Source organism: Lipotes vexillifer, unplaced genomic scaffold, assembly GCF_000442215.2.
Source record: "Lipotes vexillifer unplaced genomic scaffold, Lipotes_vexillifer_v1.1 scaffold496, whole genome shotgun sequence".
In the NCBI taxonomy this organism is placed as follows: domain Eukaryota; kingdom Metazoa; phylum Chordata; class Mammalia; order Artiodactyla; family Lipotidae; genus Lipotes; species Lipotes vexillifer.
The window spans coordinates 3,329,027-3,347,586 of record NW_006786690.1 but is presented as its reverse complement, the minus strand read 5'-3'; the positions used below and the strand labels follow the sequence as shown (position 1 = coordinate 3,347,586).

The 18,560-nt window shown below is 55.1% G+C and overlaps 1 protein-coding gene across 1 annotated transcript in view; it reads right to left on the bottom strand.

Annotated features, from left to right (window-relative positions):
- Positions 1-18,560, bottom strand: part of MYOM3 (myomesin 3) — a 43,741-nt gene that overhangs the window by 21,255 nt on the left and 3,926 nt on the right. The window contains exons 5-15 of the mRNA XM_007459161.1: positions 16,126-16,221; positions 14,408-14,496; positions 12,655-12,699; positions 12,036-12,176; positions 10,381-10,542; positions 9,613-9,754; positions 8,433-8,632; positions 7,702-7,755; positions 7,190-7,317; positions 4,231-4,414; positions 1,310-1,484 (exon numbers count right to left, since the gene is read on the bottom strand). Of these exons, the coding sequence (XP_007459223.1) occupies positions 1,310-1,484; positions 4,231-4,414; positions 7,190-7,317; positions 7,702-7,755; positions 8,433-8,632; positions 9,613-9,754; positions 10,381-10,542; positions 12,036-12,176; positions 12,655-12,699; positions 14,408-14,496; positions 16,126-16,221 (1,416 nt within the window). The remainder of the gene's footprint in view (positions 1-1,309; positions 1,485-4,230; positions 4,415-7,189; positions 7,318-7,701; positions 7,756-8,432; positions 8,633-9,612; positions 9,755-10,380; positions 10,543-12,035; positions 12,177-12,654; positions 12,700-14,407; positions 14,497-16,125; positions 16,222-18,560) is intronic.

Here is an 18,560-nt window from a genome sequence, read left to right as displayed (position 1 = left end):
TAGGGAAAGGCTCCCCCAGAAGGAATGGGGTGAGCCAAGAGCACACAGCCAGTAAGGAAAAACCTGGACCAAGCCCGGGTCTCCCGAATCCCAGCGCAGCACCTGCCCGTTCAGTATTCATTCATTCAGGTCTTTTTTGAGCATCTCCTGTGAGCCAGGTTCTAAGTAGCCCATGGAACGGTGGTGGACCAGACCCTACCTCCCAGCTGAGCTCCCTTCACACCATCACCCCAGGCAGCACTCCTGGGCAGCAGTGTTTAGCCTCTTTCCAGCTCTGACACATGTAACCGATGACATGCACACATGTGACGAGGTCTCTGGATGTACCAGAGGATCACGCCACGCCCCACGTGTGGCACGTTCTTCTGACATGCCACTTTCATCATGTGACTCTCCCTCAGCCCCTGTCCTCCCCTTCAGGGACGCACATCTGAATGCAAGTCAGAGGAGAGATGTCACCCTAGGGATAACCTGGACTCCGAGCTCATTTGTTCAAAACCCAATTAATTATTCTCCAACTGGAGAACTTTAGCAGTGACAAAGCATGAGTGACCGTGAGGCACCGTGTGCCAGAGGGGCACCAGGTCCTGTCCCCTTTTCTGGGTGAGATAATCTTGGGGCTCGTAGCCCAGGGTGAGGGGAGCCCACAGGTGTGCTCAGGGCCCAGCCGGTCGTCTGATGGAAACGGAAAGGGGGTGGGTGTCACCACCTGAGCCCCTGCCCCCACAGAGCCTCAAAACAGAGAGAAGTCATGAGTCCAGGAGCCTCAAGGCTTCTGCCTGTGAGGACCAGGGCCACCGAGTGAGGAGGGAGACTCAGAGGGGAGTGGGAGTGGCATAGGCAAGAGCACAGGAGTCTGGGCCAAGGTTCAGAGGGGCGAGTCTCTGTGCAGGGGTGGCCGGCGAGTGAGGGGAGGGTGTGGAGCCTGAGCCCCAGCCGCCCTGGCTGCACTCTCTGCCTCTCTGTCTCTAAGCTCCTGGAAAGACAAGACCTAGCCAGTCACCACTGCCTGCAAACAGCACACTCCTAGTGAGTGCTTGCTGAAAAAGAGGCTGTCTGGGTCAAGTCCGCTTACTAGCTAAGTGAGCTTTGGCAAACTCCTTAACTGCTCTGTGCCTCGGTTTCTTCATCTGTACAATGATAATAGAAATAATAGTCCTAAGTTCAGAGGATTGCAGCCAGAACTAAATGACCTAATATATGAAAAGAACTTAGGACAGTGCCCAATGCCCAACCGTACCGTGAACGGCAGGCTTCGTTATTATTACAGCCCTGCCCTAGTGCAGGAAGCGGGTGGGGGCAAACTCACCTGTTGCCCTGGATGGGTTTGTTGTTAACTGTTTTCCACTCAGATGATCCTGCCTCCCGGGAGTAGATATAATAACCCAGGAGCTCTGGGCTGTCTTTCACAGGATCCCAGGTCAGGGAGACAGAGGTCTGTGTGTCTCGGAAAGCTTGAACTTGAGTTGGAGGAGGGAGAGTGGCTAAAAATCAGAAGTGTGGACTGAGTGAAGATGCTGAGTTACACGGCTGGGGAGGGGGAGGGGGAGGCGTGTGGGAGAGGCGGGGAGGTGCGCACATGGCAATCAAGGGGGGGCACGTGCGTTGCAGACATGCCCTGGGCCTTTGGGCAGCTCTTTCCTAGTCCCAGAGGTGTCCTCCAGACTCTTGTATTCTGAAAGTCTTCTCTCATCTTACCTCCAAACATCTCTGCTTCCTCACTAAAATCCCCATTCATTAATCCTACTGTCGCTCTATCTCTCTTAGAAGTCACCAGATCTGACAATTTTCCTCAGCCTTATCTTTGATCTCTAGGAAACTTCATTTTATTTCCCTTGAAACTTTAACTTTCATGGCTCCCTGAGACTATGCTCCTTGAGGTAGGGTTTGCCATGATGTGTTAAATGGACAGATCTGGATGGATGGATGGATGGATGAATGGATCAATAGACTAATGGATGGACAGGTGGATGAATAGATGGTTAGATGGATGAAAGGATGGATGGATGGATGTCAGATAAAGGACCTTCCTAGTTCTCTTTTTCCTTCTCAAACTCCTTACACGTCCTTTTGTGGCTCCCCCTCTTTCTTGTTTTAGTTTTTTTTTTTTTTGCGGTACGCAGGCCTCTCACTGTTGTGGCCTCTCCTGTTGCAGAGCACAGGCTCCGGACGCGCAGGCTCAGTGGCCATGGCTCACAGGCCTAGCCGCTCCGCGGCATGTGGGATCTTCCCGGACCGGGGCACGAACCCGTGTCCCCTGCAACGGCAGGCAGACTCTCAACCACTGCGCCACCAGGGAAGCCCTCCCCCTCTTTCTTTTGTCCGCACATGTGGGACTCCTCCAAGCGTCTGTCCCTTGACTTGCTCCATTTTTCTCCTCTTTTCTCATCTCAAGTGTCCACCTATTCCCATGTCTTCAACCCTCGCCTCTCTGCAGGCAACTCCCCAGGCTTTACCTCCAGGCCTGCTCTCTCTCCTGAATTCTAGAGCCTCATCTTCCATTTTTCCCTGGACACCTCTCCTTGTGTTCTGGTGGTGCCTCCAAGTCAACAGGCAGAGGCTGAACTCAGCATCAATCTAACATAAATCCAGTAACTACTGAGTGCCTGCTCTGAGCCAGGCTCTGCATTTGGCCCAGGGGAAGCACACTGAGAAACAGACTTGGGGTCCCGGGCTCAGGAAGGTCCTGTCAGCAACTTCAGCCTCTCAGGTTGAAGACAGTGTGACAGTGGATGAAGGCTGGGTGGTGGGAGAGGGTAGAAGGAGGGCACTCAGGGGCCCCATGTGTCCAAGAGACATGATTCTACCCGTAGGCAAGAACTTGAGCTGAGAGCATCCATGTATGGAGTAGTACTCACACACTGACGTCATGATTTCAAGACCTGAGGATATGTTTGTGGTATAATGTTAATTGTAAAAGGTAGAATGCAAAGCTCTACACGTGGTCTGATTGGACTTTCAGAAAGATGCATTGGCTTGCATGCGTCAAAGGCCAGAGGCCCAAGCGCCTAGATGTTCACAGTGGTTAACCTTGGTCAGCGGGATCCTGGGGTGGAGGGAATTCTCTTCCCTCCCTCCCTCCCTCCCTCCCTCCCTTCCTCTCTCTCTCTCTCTCTCTCTCTCTCTCTCTCGCTTCTTTTGTATTTTCCCATTTTTGTACAATGACTTCACTTTCATAATACAAGTAAATGCCTTTTCTATTTCCTCCCCTCCCCTCCTCTCTCTTCTTTTCCCCTCCTTCCCTTCTCCGAACTGTACCAGAACCTTGCCCTAAGGCTGCCTTGTTGTCCAGAGACTGCCCACATCCAATCACAAACCAGTCACTGGCCAGGCCCCTGAGTCAAAACTAAATGTTAACCAGACCAGAATTAAAGAAAAACTCCATTTGCCCACCAACCTATTTATACTTACTATGAATATATATATATATATATATATTTCCTTTTTCTACATTATTGAAACAGTACAAATCTAGGACTTTGAAATCTTCCCCAAACAGGCCTTGCAGCATATCAGGCTCTTCTCAGATGGGCAGTGCTACAGCTGGGTTCCTTAAAGGACTAGTTGGTGATGGCAGCTGCAGGGAACCTTCTGATCTTATCAGAATCCAGAGGCCTGAGAGGAGAGAGGGAACCCCGGGAAGTCAGGACCAGGATGGAGCTGCCACTGGGAGACTCAGGAAGGAGCCACAGGTGGGGGCGATAACCAGGCCTTCAGAACAATGGGTTTGGCAGGTGAGGACACCAAGGTTCGCAGCTCAGAAATGACCTGCCCAGGCCCACGCTGTGCTGCAGATGAGAGAGGTCCCACCCGGTGAGGTGGATTGGGGTGGGACCAGGGAGAGGGCCGGAGGCCTGCCCAGGGGCTCACTACTGGCTGCACAAGGTGGGGTCAGGCCCTGGCTGGAGATGTTTAGAACTGAGGGACCACTTGGTCACACTCAGATCCTGTGCTGGACCTGGCTGGATTCTGCAACCTGTGAATTGTTGATCTAGAAAAAATGTCTATTTCCAAGAGCCTCTTGCCCAGAGAAATGTATCAATAATTCTTGATGGTCTAAAATTTTACAGGCCTGTGATCATGTTGCTTTTCAACTTCGTGATAGGTAGAGGTGGTCAAGGACAGAAAAATGGGCATGGCTCTGTCCCTGCAGCCATGGGGTCCCGAGCCCTGGACGCTGACAGCCTGGCCTGGCCTGGCCTGGCCCCATCTCCTGCATCACACAGGTACCTGGCTTCCCCCTCAAGGCGATGGGCTCGCTGGGCTCCGAGGGATCGCTCATGCCGTACTGGTTTATCGCTCGCACTCTGAAGACATACGACTTCCCTTTCTCCAGATCCAAAAGGGCGAATCTCGGGGATTTCACAGGCGTTTCTGAGTTGATGGCCTCCCAGGTGCCACTACCTATGACCGACTGTGACAAGGGAGAGAAACTTGCCTTTGGTTAAGTGGTTGCCTTCCCACATGTGCTCTCACTAACTTCTGTCCTTGGCCCAGGCTGCCCCTCAACACCTGAACTCTGGATCCACCTGCCTCCATGACGTCTCTACCTGGATGCCCATCGAGCATCTCACATTCAACAGAACTGATCCTGGAACTTGCCCCCTTGCCAATGCAGCCCACATCGAGTTAGTGGCACCCATCCTTTCAGCTGCTCAGGCCAGAACCCTGGGAGCCATCCTGGACTCTTTCTCTCATTTCTCATCCCCCGAAGATGCTCTGTCAACAAACCCAGTTGGCTCTACCTTCAAAATTTATCCAGAGTCCAACCATGGCTTATCACCCTCATGCTCCCCTCCACAACCTTGATCCAAGCCACCATCGTCTCTCACCTGAGTTATCTCAATAGCCTCCTAACTGGTCTGCCTGTTTCTACCTTTAACTCCCTTCAGTCTTTTCTCCAAATGACAGGCAGAGGCATCATTTTACAACACAAGTCAGATCACATCCATGTCTGCCCAGAGCCCTCCCAAGCCCCGCATCTCCCTCAGAGTGAAATTCTCCATGGCTTGACTCCTGCCACCTGTCTGGTCACATTCCATGCCCCCCTTTGCCCACTCACCAGGCTCTGTGTCCCCCTGCTGTTCCTTGATGGTACCAGGCCCAATCCCTGCCTCTGGGCCTTTGCACTTGCTGGTCCCTTTTCTTGGAATGTTCTTCCCCCAGAAATCTCTGGTTTGCCCCTCATTTCCTTTGGGTCTTTACTCAAAACTCACCTTCTCAGGGTGGCCTCCCCAGCACCACCCCCCATATGAAAGGTCAGCAGCCCCTCCCTCAACACTTCAAATCCCCTCCATGCTGTCTGTCTTTCTCCTAAGCTCCTACCATTAGCAAATATGCCAAATACTTTTCGGATTCATCTTCTTTGTCATCCATCCCCCACCCCCTACTCCAATCTCAGCTCTGGAGGCAGGAGTTTGTCTGTTTTATCCACCACTGAGAACAGTACTGACGCATGAGAGGTGCTCAGTCTATGTTTGTGGGATGAATACATGAGTAAATGGATGAATTCTCACAATAACTCTGCAAAGTAAGGGTTAATTTCCCCACCAATGAGGAAATTCAGGTTCAGGAAGTTTTGGTAACTTGGCCAAAAGTCACGCAACCAATAGCTGGCATATTTGGTATTTAAGCTCAGGTGTGGGTACCCCCAAACCTGCTCATTCTACACAGCATCAGGGGCCCCAAAGGCAGCCATAAATCCTGTGTCTCTGGGTAGATAGAGGGTGAAGAGCCGAGGGTGATGCAGGTTAATAAGGCACCCAGAGGCCACTTCTGCCGAGTCTGGGTGTGAGAGTTAAAACCTAGAAGCCCTGGGGGGACCCACTGACCCTGCCCTCTCTGTGCTTTTCCCTCCCAAGGCCCACCTGGCTGTCAGTAGCCTAGAACCCAGGTAGGCTAAGAAATCGCTACAAAAACCAAGGAACATGGCTGAGCACCCCCTGTGTGCCAAGCTCTGTTCTAAGTCTTGACGTCCTTTAGTTAGTGATTTAGTTAGTGATTCTCACATCAACCCTTTAAGATGTACAATTATTATGTCTATTTCATGGAAGAAGAAACTGAGGCACAGAGAGGTTAAATTTCTTGCCCAAGGTCACACAGCTAGTAAGTAGCAGAGACAAGATTAGAACCCAGGCAGCCTGACTCCAAGGTCTTAACCATTATACTCTGTAGCCTCACAAAACAAATCCTCCATTATCCATGGCTTCCCCATGTCAGAGAAATAGGATCACCTGTGAATGTGCAGAGAGGCCCATCTGAACAACGAGAGCCACAGACTCTTCCCTGGAACCTTTTTATTCCTTGATTCAGTAAACCTGTACTGTCCACCTGCCATGTGCCAGGCACCGTGCTGGACCCAGCGAGTAATGAGAAGGTAAACCTGGTGTCTTCCTTTAGGGGGATCAGAGGCAAGAGCATCCCCTTGGGAAGGGTTCACAGTCCCAGGGCTGTGGGCCCTGGCTATGTGCTGCTTTTATTGCATCTTCACAGGTAGGGTCTCCATTCTATGCTGGAGGAAACTGAGGCTCAGAGAACTTAGCAAAGGAACTCAGACATCAGAAGTCAGGAATGGAATGGATCTTAACACCATATGCTCCTTTTTCCTCTGCCACAATGCCTCCCCTCCACTGTGAAATCCATTTCACATGAGCTGCCCCCCTCCCCAGTCTCCTGCCCCTACTCTGCCCCCAGGGAGAACCGCCTCCTGGTGCTACCCACCTCCCACCCCCCCATGCCCTGTATGTGCTGTCCGTCAATGACCCTGGCAGGTGGGCACCATCCTGGCTTCCCTCCCACCCTGGCCCTGGCCAAGGTTAGGTGTTCGACCCAATGTGTGACCAGGTGCCAGACAGACTTGGGGTGTGGGTGTACGCAGGACATGGTGGATCTACTGTTGTTATTGTCTGTGTCTCTTAATTTTGTGTATTTCTGTGAACAGCTTCCGGAACTGCCATCAGTAACTGGCCTCTCAGGGCTGGAGGTAACCTCGAAAGGTCATTTAATCCACCCGCCTGCCTCAGGGCTACGCTCAAGCCTTCCAGGCAGGAAATTCTCTTCTCTTCAGGCCTCCCCAGGGGACACTGCCGGGGTCTCCCAGCGCCTCCCTGAACACCCCGCCACGTCCTGGTAACACAGCACGTCTGTTTCTCAGGCCGGCCTAGGGCTGGGGCCCTTGGGGTCTCCGTACCTTCTCCAGGAAGTACGTCAGTGGGGCTTTGCCCTGGGGTCTTGGCTTCTCCCAGCCCAGAACTACATAGGCCTCGTGGATCTCGCTGGCGTGGACATTGGTCGGGGGCGAGGGGATGGTCACAAAGTCTGGAATCAGAGCCATCCGGGCAGGAGATGTGTGGGCCGTCGGAGACCCCAGATCTCAGCCCCTCACTTCATTGAGGAGGGAACTGGGGTCCAGAGAGGGGCAGGAACTTGCTCCAGTCACCCAGCAAGGCCGGGCAGAGCCAGGGCGAGAGCCCAGGTCTCCCCACGTCCTGCCGGGACTTTCCCCGACGTCTACTTACTCCATGAGGGGCGCAGTCGCCCACCAGAGAGCCTGGCCCCTCAGCCTGGATGCTACCCGCTCTCGCCTCCCCACACCCTGCACACGACAGCTTCTGCCTCTGGGTTCAGTTTGTGGCCCAGAGTTTCCAGAACCGCAAAGGGGGCTGGAGTCTTGAGGCAAAGTGTCAGGAGGTTCACACGTACCTTCAGAATCATCTGTGCTGACCGTGATCGTTTTTCCTGTATCAAAGGGGATCTCTAGTGGAGGGAAGGGAACATGTTAGGGGAGAACTAAGGGGTGCAGCGTGTGTGTGGTGGGCGGGCTCAGCAGGCGACAGGGAAGGGCCTGCCCCACTCTGGGTGCTGATTCCTCCCCGGCTCCTGGTCCTGGCATTCCGGCCCCTCACTGTGTGTCCTCAAGCAGGGCCATCTGGGCCCCAGCGATCTCAGCGGTCCAAAGTGCAGCACTGCTGCTCTTGGACGCCAAAGATGCTCTGTCCTCTCAGGACAGAGAGAAGTGATGGGGTCAGATCCCTAGGGCACAACAAACCCAAATCAGGCTGACTCCTCAGAGCTGAGAGGGCTGTGTTCCCCCTGCCGTCCAGGCTGGGGCCTTCTGAGGCAGGACGGTTTTCCTCCTTCAGATTAAGGGCATCTGAAGAGGATGCTGTGGTTTTACCCCAGATTAGCATCCTGTGTGGACAGGTCTGTGTTTCTTCCATCAGACGAGCTGTACCTTCCCCCTCCAGCTAGGGGTTGCTAAGGACAGCACTGTGACCCCTCCATCAGATTAGGGGCTCCTGAGGGCTGGGCTGTGTCTCCCCTCCTGGATCAGGGCTTCGCATGGAGGCTGTGCACCTGTCTCCTGCGTGAGGCAGTCCTGAGTATGCCCTGACTGATGCTCTGGAATGTCCCTGCAGGGCCTCTGTGCCCACCTGTCTTCTTCCGGGCTTCCTCAGGGTCTCCCATGGCAACCGGTTCTGAAGCCTTGGAGGGGATGCTGCTGCCCGCTCTGCTGATGGCTCTCACCCGGAACCGATAGCTCTGGCCTTCGACGAGGCCTTGGATTGGGCACCGACATGTCCCGCCGGGGGCCTGGTGGCAGGGCACCCATTGGTCGGACTCGCCCTGGCACCTGTGGGAGAGAGGCCCCTGCTGCAGCCCCTGCCCACGACTCACATCTTCCCAGGGTGAACCTCTTCCAGGGCCCTTCCCCCGCCCTGGGCTGCCGGCCCAGCTCATCTCTCTCCATTTAAAAGCCCGGCTCCAGGCTCCAACCTCGTGCCCCAGGAGGCCTTCTCACCACCCTCCACCAAGCATGATGCTAATCAAAATAGCTGGTGCCTTACATGGAGCTTTCCTGCGTGCCTGGAGCTGTGCTGTGTCCCTCCGTACCTGTTATCTCGTTTAATCCTGACGGTCCTCACGGTTAGGTGTGATTACCTTCACTCTACCAACGGGATCCGCGTTTAGAGAGTGAGATGACTTGCCCAAGGTCACATGGCTCGTGAGTGGGCGAGTTAGCCTTTCCCCAGAGGGCTGTCCACTCCCTGTCAGAGTGCCTTCCAGAGTGACCCTCGGAGTCTGGGGTCTCTGTGCCCCCCTGGGTGCCACTGTCCTCAGTACTGGCTGGATGGGGCCGTGTACCTCAGTTTCCTCATCTGTAGAATGGGGCACTAGAGAGTCCCCCTCCCCCCTTAGATAGGGATTGTTGTAAGGATTCGAGTGGCTGGATTAGGTTACCTCCAGCTAGCCCCGGAGCCAGCGGCAGGTGAAGGAGGTGGGATGTTCCAGGCCTCCCCTTTCCTGGTGTGCCCCCTCCCTCCCGCGTCAGTGCTACTCTGTCTCCGTCACTCAGGGAGGACAGCATCCACATGTGCTCAGGTTTCAAGCACTGATGTTTGCCCCTCCCAGTGGCAGCTCCTGCTGTAAAGGGTCTAGAGGGCAGCGGCCGACACCAGGGGCAGACACCCTTCTATTGCCCCTAAATAACACATTTACCTCCTGCCCTATTCCAAGGACAGGCAAGGGGGTCCCTCTTTCCTGCGGCCCCCACGCTTATCCTCACAGAGCCATCTACCCCCATGGGCTCTGCCACTGAAGAGACCGACTCACAGCTCAATGGAGTAGCTGGTGATGGGGTTGCCACGGGTGTCGCTGGGCGGGGTCCACGTCAGGATGAGGCAGTCCCTGTTCACGTTCAGGCATCGAACATCCAGGGGGGATCCTGGCGCCCTGGGCTTCTCGGCTGCAGCATCTGAAGCCCGGGGTGGGCGGGGGTGGGAAGAGAGTGGGGGGAGGCTCTTCCCGTCAATGTCCACTTGGCGACAGACCCCCTCCCATTCTCACCCCTCATCCTCTTCTCATTCACCACCCCCCAGGGGCTCAGTTTGATCTCGAGGAGAACGTCCTGAATAACAGCCTCTTCCTTTCAAACAACAGCATCTGGGGGTAGGGGTAGGAGTACCGTTTATTAGGGGCCCATTCTACGCCACACACCTGAACAATTGGTGTAATTAATCTCTGAGTCCCGGCGCAACCCCCCCATCTTGCAGGTGGGAAAACTGAGTCTCATAGAGGAGAAGTGAATTACCCAAAATCAGCCAGCTAGTGAAGTGGCAAAGCCAGGAGACAGAAATCAACCAGGACTAGAATGGCCCCAGCCCACGATCAGCCCTCCCTCTCCAGCTGGCTCCGCGTCTCAGACTCTCAGGCTGTGTCCCTTTGGAGGGTCATGGGATGCACAGGGATTCTTAGAGAGACTCTACCCCAGCACCCCCAATATATAGCATGGAAACCGAGGCCTCAAGGAGCAGGGACTCGCCCAAATGTCCCACAGCAAATCAGTCAAGGCAGAGCCCCGGTCCCTCACCGCCCCCTCACCTCTCACAAACACATAGGCGCTCTGTTCCCGGAGCCCAAAGGGCGAGGGCACCTGGACCGTGTAGAGACCCTCGTCCTCCTTGTAGGCGCAGGACACCTTCAGGGACGCCTGGCGGTCTGCATAGAGGATCTGCCGGCGGCTGGAGGACTTCAGCAGCCTCCCTGCAGAGGGAGGGGTCCAGGGTGAGCTCGTGGGGGATCTGGGCCTCACCTGGGAACCCACAGATGCTCTGGGGGTCTAGGCAGAGGTGAGCTTGGCCTGGCTAGAGCCTGAGGCTCTGCTGGGCAGTTGGGGAGGGGGTGGTGGCCTCCAGGACTCTGCCAAGGTGGCCTCTGAATTCTCCTCTGCAGAAGGCTTGAGGCGGGCAGGGGGTGGCAGGGCTGGGCCCAGGGAAGGGGCTGCGGCTTCAGTGAGGCAATGAGGGTTCAGGGAAGTGGTCAGCGGCTGGGTGAGTGGCTCGCTAAGGAGTCGGAGGTCCTGTGAAGAAGTGGGAACAAGAAAGATGGGGCCCTGTGTGAGGGTCAGGGGCTCTTTGGGGTGCTGGGGGCTCGAGAAAGGAGGTGGGGCTCGGTGGGCAGGGGTTGTGAGCTTAATGGAGGGAGGGGGCCCTGTTGAGGGGGGTGGGGACTCAGGAAAGGGGTAGGGGACTTGCTGAAAGAGTCGGGGTGCCAGTGAGGCGGGTGGGGACTGGGCAGGCGGGACCTTAGTGAGGGGAAGGGGAAGGGGCTCTGGGGCTCTAGGCCTCGCCCTGCGGTCCTGCTGTTGCACCATCCTGCTCTTTGTGCCACGCGAAGGCCCCTCCCTCCTGCCAGCACCTCTGTTCCGGAAGACCTGCAGGTTTAGGAAAGCTCTTGGCCTGTTATCGCAGCTGTTTCTCAGGGCTCGTGGCTTTCCCACTCCTCCACTCCAGCCCCCAGCAGGGGCAGCTTCCCTAGGTTCAAGCTCTGGGGTGTCAAGGGTCTGTACTCCTGGCCCTTTGGCTGCAGGCCTGGTCACGAATGGGGCAGGAAGTCCAGCTGTTCCTCTCCCCCCTGGCTGACCGGCCTTCCCCAGCCCTGGCCCATGACCCCCCGTGTACCTTCCAGCTCACGAGTAGCAGTTATGTACCTGCACCTACAACCCTGACTCTGAAAAGCCCGAGGCAATTGTCACAACCTGCCCTGACGCTCCTCAGGCTGACCTGCCCCTGGCCTTAGCCTCTGTTCTTGTTGCTTCAAATGTCATCACCTACCCCTAGGGTGCTGATGTCGAGCCCATAGATGTAAAGGGCTGGGCTGGTGCCTGGCCAACCACAGGCTCTCAACGGGCAGTGTGCAATTGTGTTTTGGCTTCCTGCTTCCTCCCGGATGGAGAGCCCCTTGAGCTCATGCATGTCTGTTCCTATCCCTGCCCCGGCACCCAGCACAGGGCCTGGCACCACGGGTGCTCGGTGACACTTTGCAGGGTGACTTGATCTGAACCCACCCGGCTGTATTCTGCTTCCCTCTACCTCATCGGCACCCATTGCCCAGCTTGTACCAGCTAGGGGGCGGGCATAGCTGAGTTCCTCTCTCCACCGGGGGCCCCAGGGGTGGGGATGGAGCCAGGGCTCTAGTCCCTCTGTGGCTTCCACCTCTGCCTCTGCAGGTAAGGGGCCAGGACTAGGGGTCCTCACCATCTCGGAGCCACTGGATGTTCTGCTCGGCGTCTAATACATCTTCAGAAAATAGGCAGGACAGGGAGAAGGATTCCTTCTCACGGGCAAAGACTGGTTTCAGCACCGATGTGAATTCCACGTTGGGGCCAAACATCAGTCCTGGGTGGGAACAGAAATTTAGGGCAGAAGTCTTCTGACGCTGCCAGCTCAGCCTGGGGCTTAGATGCGAGTGAGGACCCTTCTGGGGTGTCCCCACTCCTCTGGGTCAGGATTCACAGTTTCGCAGGTGGTGTTAACAAAGAGAAGAGGGGGCCTGATCCTGGGGGCCGGGGTGGGGAAGAGATTTCTCTAGGTGGGACCAGATGAGCTGAAACGGCAAATACTGGTTTGTCTTTTTGGATTTGCCTTTTTCATTCAGTCTTGGCCACTGAGAGTGCAGCAGCTGGAGGCAGCTCTGGGGTGCCTAGGGACCCCAGAAACCAGTCTACAAGTATTAACAGTTTATAGGCAAACCACACGTAGACATCCCTTTGTGGGCAGTGGATAGCTATATTCTAAAGGGGACTGTTGGGGGCCCTGACGAGGAGCCCCAGACACCCACCTCCCTGAAGGCCCATCCCTCCCCCAGCCTCCTTACTTTTAAAGATCTCCGAATCGAAGCCAGCATCCTTCCCCAGGTAAGCTGAAAACCCAGAGCAAATGCAGAAGGCTCAGAGCCCACGTTCCTCCTGGATTTTGGAGGCATGGCCTTTGGTCATGGGTTTGAATCCTGATCTGGCAGTGGCTCCCCCTTCAGCTTGGGGAAAGTTCCCTAGCGTTTCTGTGCTTCAGTTCCTTACTGACTCCTCCCTGATGGTGGTGGTGGTGGGGTTCTGAATACAGCCCTCAGCAGGAACCTGGCATACAGTCAGTGCTCAATAAATGGCGGTTTCCTTCCTTTACCCAAATCCACCGCCAGAATCACAGTCCTACAGGTGGAGCCTGGTCAAACTGGGATTTCTGGTGGGTCCAGGGCAGCGCTAAGAGAGCCTCCTGGAGGCTTCAGGGTGAAGTCCAAGGTGGTGTGGACACGGACCACCAGGGGATAGTGAGAACAGTTTTTATTTACATAGCGTGTACCACGTGCCGCTTATTAACTCGTTTAATCCACAGCAGCCTTGTCTGTTGTTGTCATTATTATCCTCTCGTACAAATGAGGAAACTGAGGCATAATCACCTAGCGAGCACCCCAGCAGCCTGAAGCCAGGACATGACACTGGTCCCTGGGATGGCCTTGATGGAGGAGGGATGGGGATATGTGGATGAAATGATGGGAAGGATGGGCGGACAGAGGAAGGCAGGGCCCAAGGGCCCAATCGACTCTGGGCACTGCCTGTAGGGACGGCTCAGATTCTACCCAGAGAGCCTGGCCTGGCAGTGTGGACAGCTGCCTACCAAGAGCGATTTGGGGAACAGGGCAGAAGGGTGGAGAGGCTGTGAAGGACAGTTTAAGAAGGTCTGATGAGAGGCAGGGAGGTGGGGACTAGACTCCGGCCTGTGTGCTGCTCAGTGTGTGTGTGTGTGTGTGTGTGTGTGTGTGTGTGTGTGTGTGTGTGTGTGTGTGTGTGTGTGTGTGCGCACGAACCCACACACGTGCAGCTTCTCTCTCGGGGCCCTGAGGGCAAAGCCTTGGGTTCAAAGGTGTGGCCTTCTGGGCTGGGCTCGGCCCTGGCCATGGGGTCGGGGGAGGGAGGGTTAGCCTTCCCCCCAAGAGCCTGATCCAGCCAAGTTTTACCTAAACCATCTCATTTAATCCACAGGAGTATCTGAGGGAGGCGGTAGGTTGCCCCCTTTGCAGGTGGGGAGGTCAGGTAAGTAAGACGGCACCCAGGCTCACGCGGCCAGTCAGCGCCAGAGGCAGCATGTGGACGGGGGCCTGGCAGAGTCCTGTGTCTCCTCTGCCTCCTGCTGTGATTAACCTCCAGGAGGGACCTGAGCCCACTGGGGAATATGCACCAGAAGCCAAAAGGGGCAGTGGGGGTCAGGAGGGGACTTGGTAGGACTCGGCCTTTGCCCCTGAGGACCGCTGGTAGCCAGGCCACCCTCCCAGAGGCCCTGAGCTGGATCTGGACCCAAGCCCAGCTCGATGGGATGAGCATGCTCTTTGGGGACAGGCAGGTGGGGTCCCCTTGAACAGGGTTGTAGGTTGTACAGTCTGAGGGCGGAGGATCTCACTTGCTCTGAAGGCCTGGGGGAGCGGGAATCCCGGTGGCTGCTCTGGTCACCTGATCCCAGACCAAATACCCCTGGGCTGAGGGTCCCTCCCCGAGTCTGACGCAGACTCATGTCCTCATCTGCTCATCTGGGGTTTGCTGTGGGCTTTCTGGCCTGTTGGTGATGGCAGGACTCACTGCGGACAAGGACTTTGGCAAAGGAGGAGGCCTGGCCGTAGGCGTTCTTGACCATCACTGTGTAGGTGGCTGCGTCCTCAGTGGTGCATCTGAAAAGGAGGGAGGGAGATGTTCCCCCCGAGATGGCTGGGCTCCACGGGAAACTCAAGTCCCCGTGCAGGTGGGGTGTCGGGGGAAGGGGGGGTTAACAGGAAGGCCTGGGGGAGGACTTTAGGCTCTAGGTCAGGGCCTGCCTCCGAGAAGCTGGGCGCCTTTGGGCTGCCACTGTCCCTCCCCACGCCTCCAAGTCCTCCTTTGAAAATCTCGGGACGTAACAGCAGCCTAAACCACCTCAGGTGAAAGTGCTTTGAAAATATGATTGTTATCAGAACACTTAAGCTAAGTGACTTGTCCAGAGTCCCAGAGCAATTGGAATTCAACCGAGCTTCGAGGTGACGAGCCCTCCCCCAGGCACGGCCTCTGGCCCTATCAACACCTCCAGAGCAGAACCCTGGAGCTGGAGTTGCCCCAGGTACACTGCCAGTCTGTGCCAGAACTGGGCCGGATGCCCAGGGGTTCTCAACCGCAGGCCTTGTTTTCACCACCAGCCAGGCCAGCCTTGTCTCGTTCCCAGTGGAGTCTTGGGCCAGCTCCATCCCAGGGCACCATGGTGGCAAAGAGGGTAGATGGTAGGACACAAGTCACACATCCAGCCCCATCAGCAAGCAGAGAGGCCCCTTGGTGCCCCCTCACCTCTCCTGGCTGTTCGGGGCAGGAATCCCTCTCATTTCAAGGGCCCGGTTCCATGTGTCCCTCCAGGCTGCCCAGCCCTGCATGCTCTCCCCGACTGTGCAGCCCATGGGGCACCTCCCTTTGTAGCCTTGGATGGTCAGGTATTTATGTCCATGTAGCCTCACTTTGCTTCTCGAGGGTCCCGTTCATATTTGTGTCTCTGAAGCCCGAGTTGCTTGAGGTGGAGGGTTTGGTTTATTGGAAAGAACCCAGATGGAGAGAACTGACTCAAACCCAGGCCCTGCCCTGTACAGGCTGCCCAAGACAATCTTTCAGAGCCTCAGTTTTCTCATCTGTAACACGGATAGAACAATGCTTCCCTGCATTGTTGAGAATGGTGGTGGGCATTATCAACCATATGTGTAAAGCAGCAAGCACAGGGCTTAGCACCGGGAGGAATTCAACACCTGGCAGCTCGTACGCATAATGCACATTTCGGGGCCGATTGTGCTCATATTCTCCCTCCATACATCCTGCCTCTTCTTTTAAAACCATGCTTAAGACTCACCACCTCCTGAAAGGCCTACCTAACTCTCTCCTTCCAGCTGCTTCCCCTTGCACGTGTGTGTGTGTGTGTGTCTGCGTATTCGTGTGTTTTCTCTCCTCCAGCAAGGAGCTCTCCCTGCATGCCTAGCTCAGCATTCATTCAGTCCTTGCTGCTAGCCTCTGAGTCCAAATTTTTCACCGTGTATTCCAAGGCTTTAGAATCACATGGGGGTGTCTGTTAAATACAAATGCCTGGGCCCCACTTCAGACCTATTTAATCTGACTCTCTGGGGGCAAAAGGAGGGTACATCCCACAAATCAGTATTTTAACAAGCACCCCAGATACTTCTGAAGATGAGGCTGACTTGGTTCATAGCTCTGAGGAAGGGTTTGGATTCATTGCTCTCGCCGTGGTAGTGCTAGGACTGGGGGCCATGGGGCTCTAGGGCTCATGGTCCTACCTCCTAATCTCCAGTGTCAGCAGTCCATAGTTATTGGTGATTCGGTACTTTCCGGCAGGGAAGAGGCGGAGATCAATTCGCATGTCATTTTTGTACCTGTAGAGACACAGTGGTCTGTGGAAGGCAGTGTGATTCTGTGTGGGAAGGATCCCGAGCCTCTCAGACCTGGATTCCAACCTCGGCTTTGTGCTGCTTACCTGTGTGACCCAGGGCAGCACTTTCACTGCTCTGAACCTCAGTTTTCCTCATCTGTGAAATGGGAATAATAATTCACTGACCTTGTAGGGTTGTTGTGATAATTAAATGGGATAAGATATGTAAAGCTTGAAGGCTGTACATATCACTGGTCCCCAACCTTTTTGGCACCAGGGACTGGTTTCGTGGAAGACAATTTTTCCACAGACCGGGAGGGGTGGGGAGGGGGACGGTTCAGGGGTTGGGAACCCCTGCTGTAGATGCTCAAGGGTTCATTCTCTTCTGGAGGGCGAGAAGAGGGAGCTGTCATTAGGGGTATCTGCCCCTCCCCCTACCAGTGGTATCCCCCAAGGACCAGGCCCCAGCTTTTCCTTCCTCTCTGAAGGGGGTACCAAGGAAAGTTCCCCATCCCTACCTTCTTGTCAACCCCAAGGACAGCAGTTCTTGATCTCAGTTCTTGTTCAAATCACTAGAGGAAGCTTTAACAATCTCCATGCTCAGAGTCTGAACGTAAGCCTTTGAGAATTTGCACCAGAAACTGCTCATTGGTCTCCAGTAGCCATTCTCCCTCTTATTCTAAAGTAAATATGACATGTTTCTTAGCCTCTCTTTCTGCTAGGTGTGGCCATGTGACTAAGACTAAACTAAGTCTTGTCAGCAGAAAGTAAGTACAAGCTTCTGATGACATCCTTTGCCCCTTTTCCCATCATCTTTCCCTCCATTCTGCGGCAAGAATATAGCCATGAGGGCTGCATCTCGAACCAGGAAGGCCTGTGCCCTGAATGAGCGTGAGGGAACAGGCCTGCGTCCCTGGCAAATCTGTGGTGGAGTTGCCATAGCAGCCCTACCCTGTCTACATCAGACATTTACATGAAAGAAAAAAAAGATCTATCTTATTTAAGCCTTAAAAAAAATCTCCATGCCCAGTCTGAAGCCCAGATCAATGAAATCAGAGTTTCTGGGCATGGGACCCGGGTATCAGTAATTTTTAATATTTCCCAGGTGATTCCCGAGCATGGCCCTGCAGATCGCCCTGCCCCGCTCTACCCTGAATACTTCCTTTTGTTTTCTGTGATCTCTGGGGTCTGGTTTTCTCTGCCACAGGCACTGGACAATGAGGTGGCCTTGTGTCTGTCCACAGCCCACTGGGCTATGTTCTGGAGGCCTGAGGAGTCGGGGCTGGCGAGTGGATGTCTGTGAAAATTAGCTTGCTGTGTGACCTTGGGCAAATCAGTCCCCCTCTCTGGGCCTCTGTGTCCATGAGAACTTTGCATGAAAAGTCAGCCCCAGTGGTGGCTGAGTTCAAAGAGGAGGCCTTGGCCAAGAGAGGGCACCCCAACCTCAGTACATCACCTTCCTTGGACAGCACCCCCCCACCGCCCCGTTTGTCTCCATGGCAACCAAACAGTGCTGTGCCTACGCCCCACTACACAGCCCCCAGGCTGTGACCTCTTCTGAAAGGAGCCCAACTAAGTCTCCTGTGGGGAGGATGGTGCCTAATCTGCGTGCCCAATCTTTCCACATCTCCCAGGCCTGGGGGCCAAGGTCAGCCCCACCCACCCACCAGCTGTCAGGAACATTCCAGACAACTCAGCCTGGCCAGCTTTCTGCCTTTCCCAGAAAAAGCAGCAGCTGCAGCTCTGGGCACAACCTGGGCAGCCAGAGACCTGAGGTCTCATTTTGCCCCGCTCTGGGCTTCAGTCTCCTGCCTGTACGGCAGGCCCTTGAAGGATGAGGCTGAATGGCAGCCAGTCATAAAACAGCATTAAGTGAGACAGCTAAGGTGAGGCACCCAGCCTAGAGCCTGGCTCAGAGAGGCCCACATAAAAGAGTGAGATTTTTATTATTTTTCTAGGTTTATTTTCCCCCTACATATTCTGGTGTTTCTCCCCCCTCCCCCGCTTTATTTTTTTAATTTTTAATTTTTTGGCCATGCGGCTTGTGGGATCTTAGTTCCCCCACCAGGGATCGAACCTAGGCCCCTGGCAGTGAAAGCGCTGAGTCGTAACCACTGGACAGCCAGGGAATTCCCCATATTTTGGTGTGAGATTTTACTTTTGAAGGCTACTTGGCCTGGGAGAGTGATTCTGACATTAATGAATTGTGGCCAGGGCCCACTTCTGCAGTACAAACATAGCCAGCCTGGGCCTTGCCTAACTCGCCCTGAAGTTGCCCCTGCATTCAGGAAGTGCTCAATAATTGGTGAATGAATGGACTCGCCTGACAAGCCTGGGCAGCCA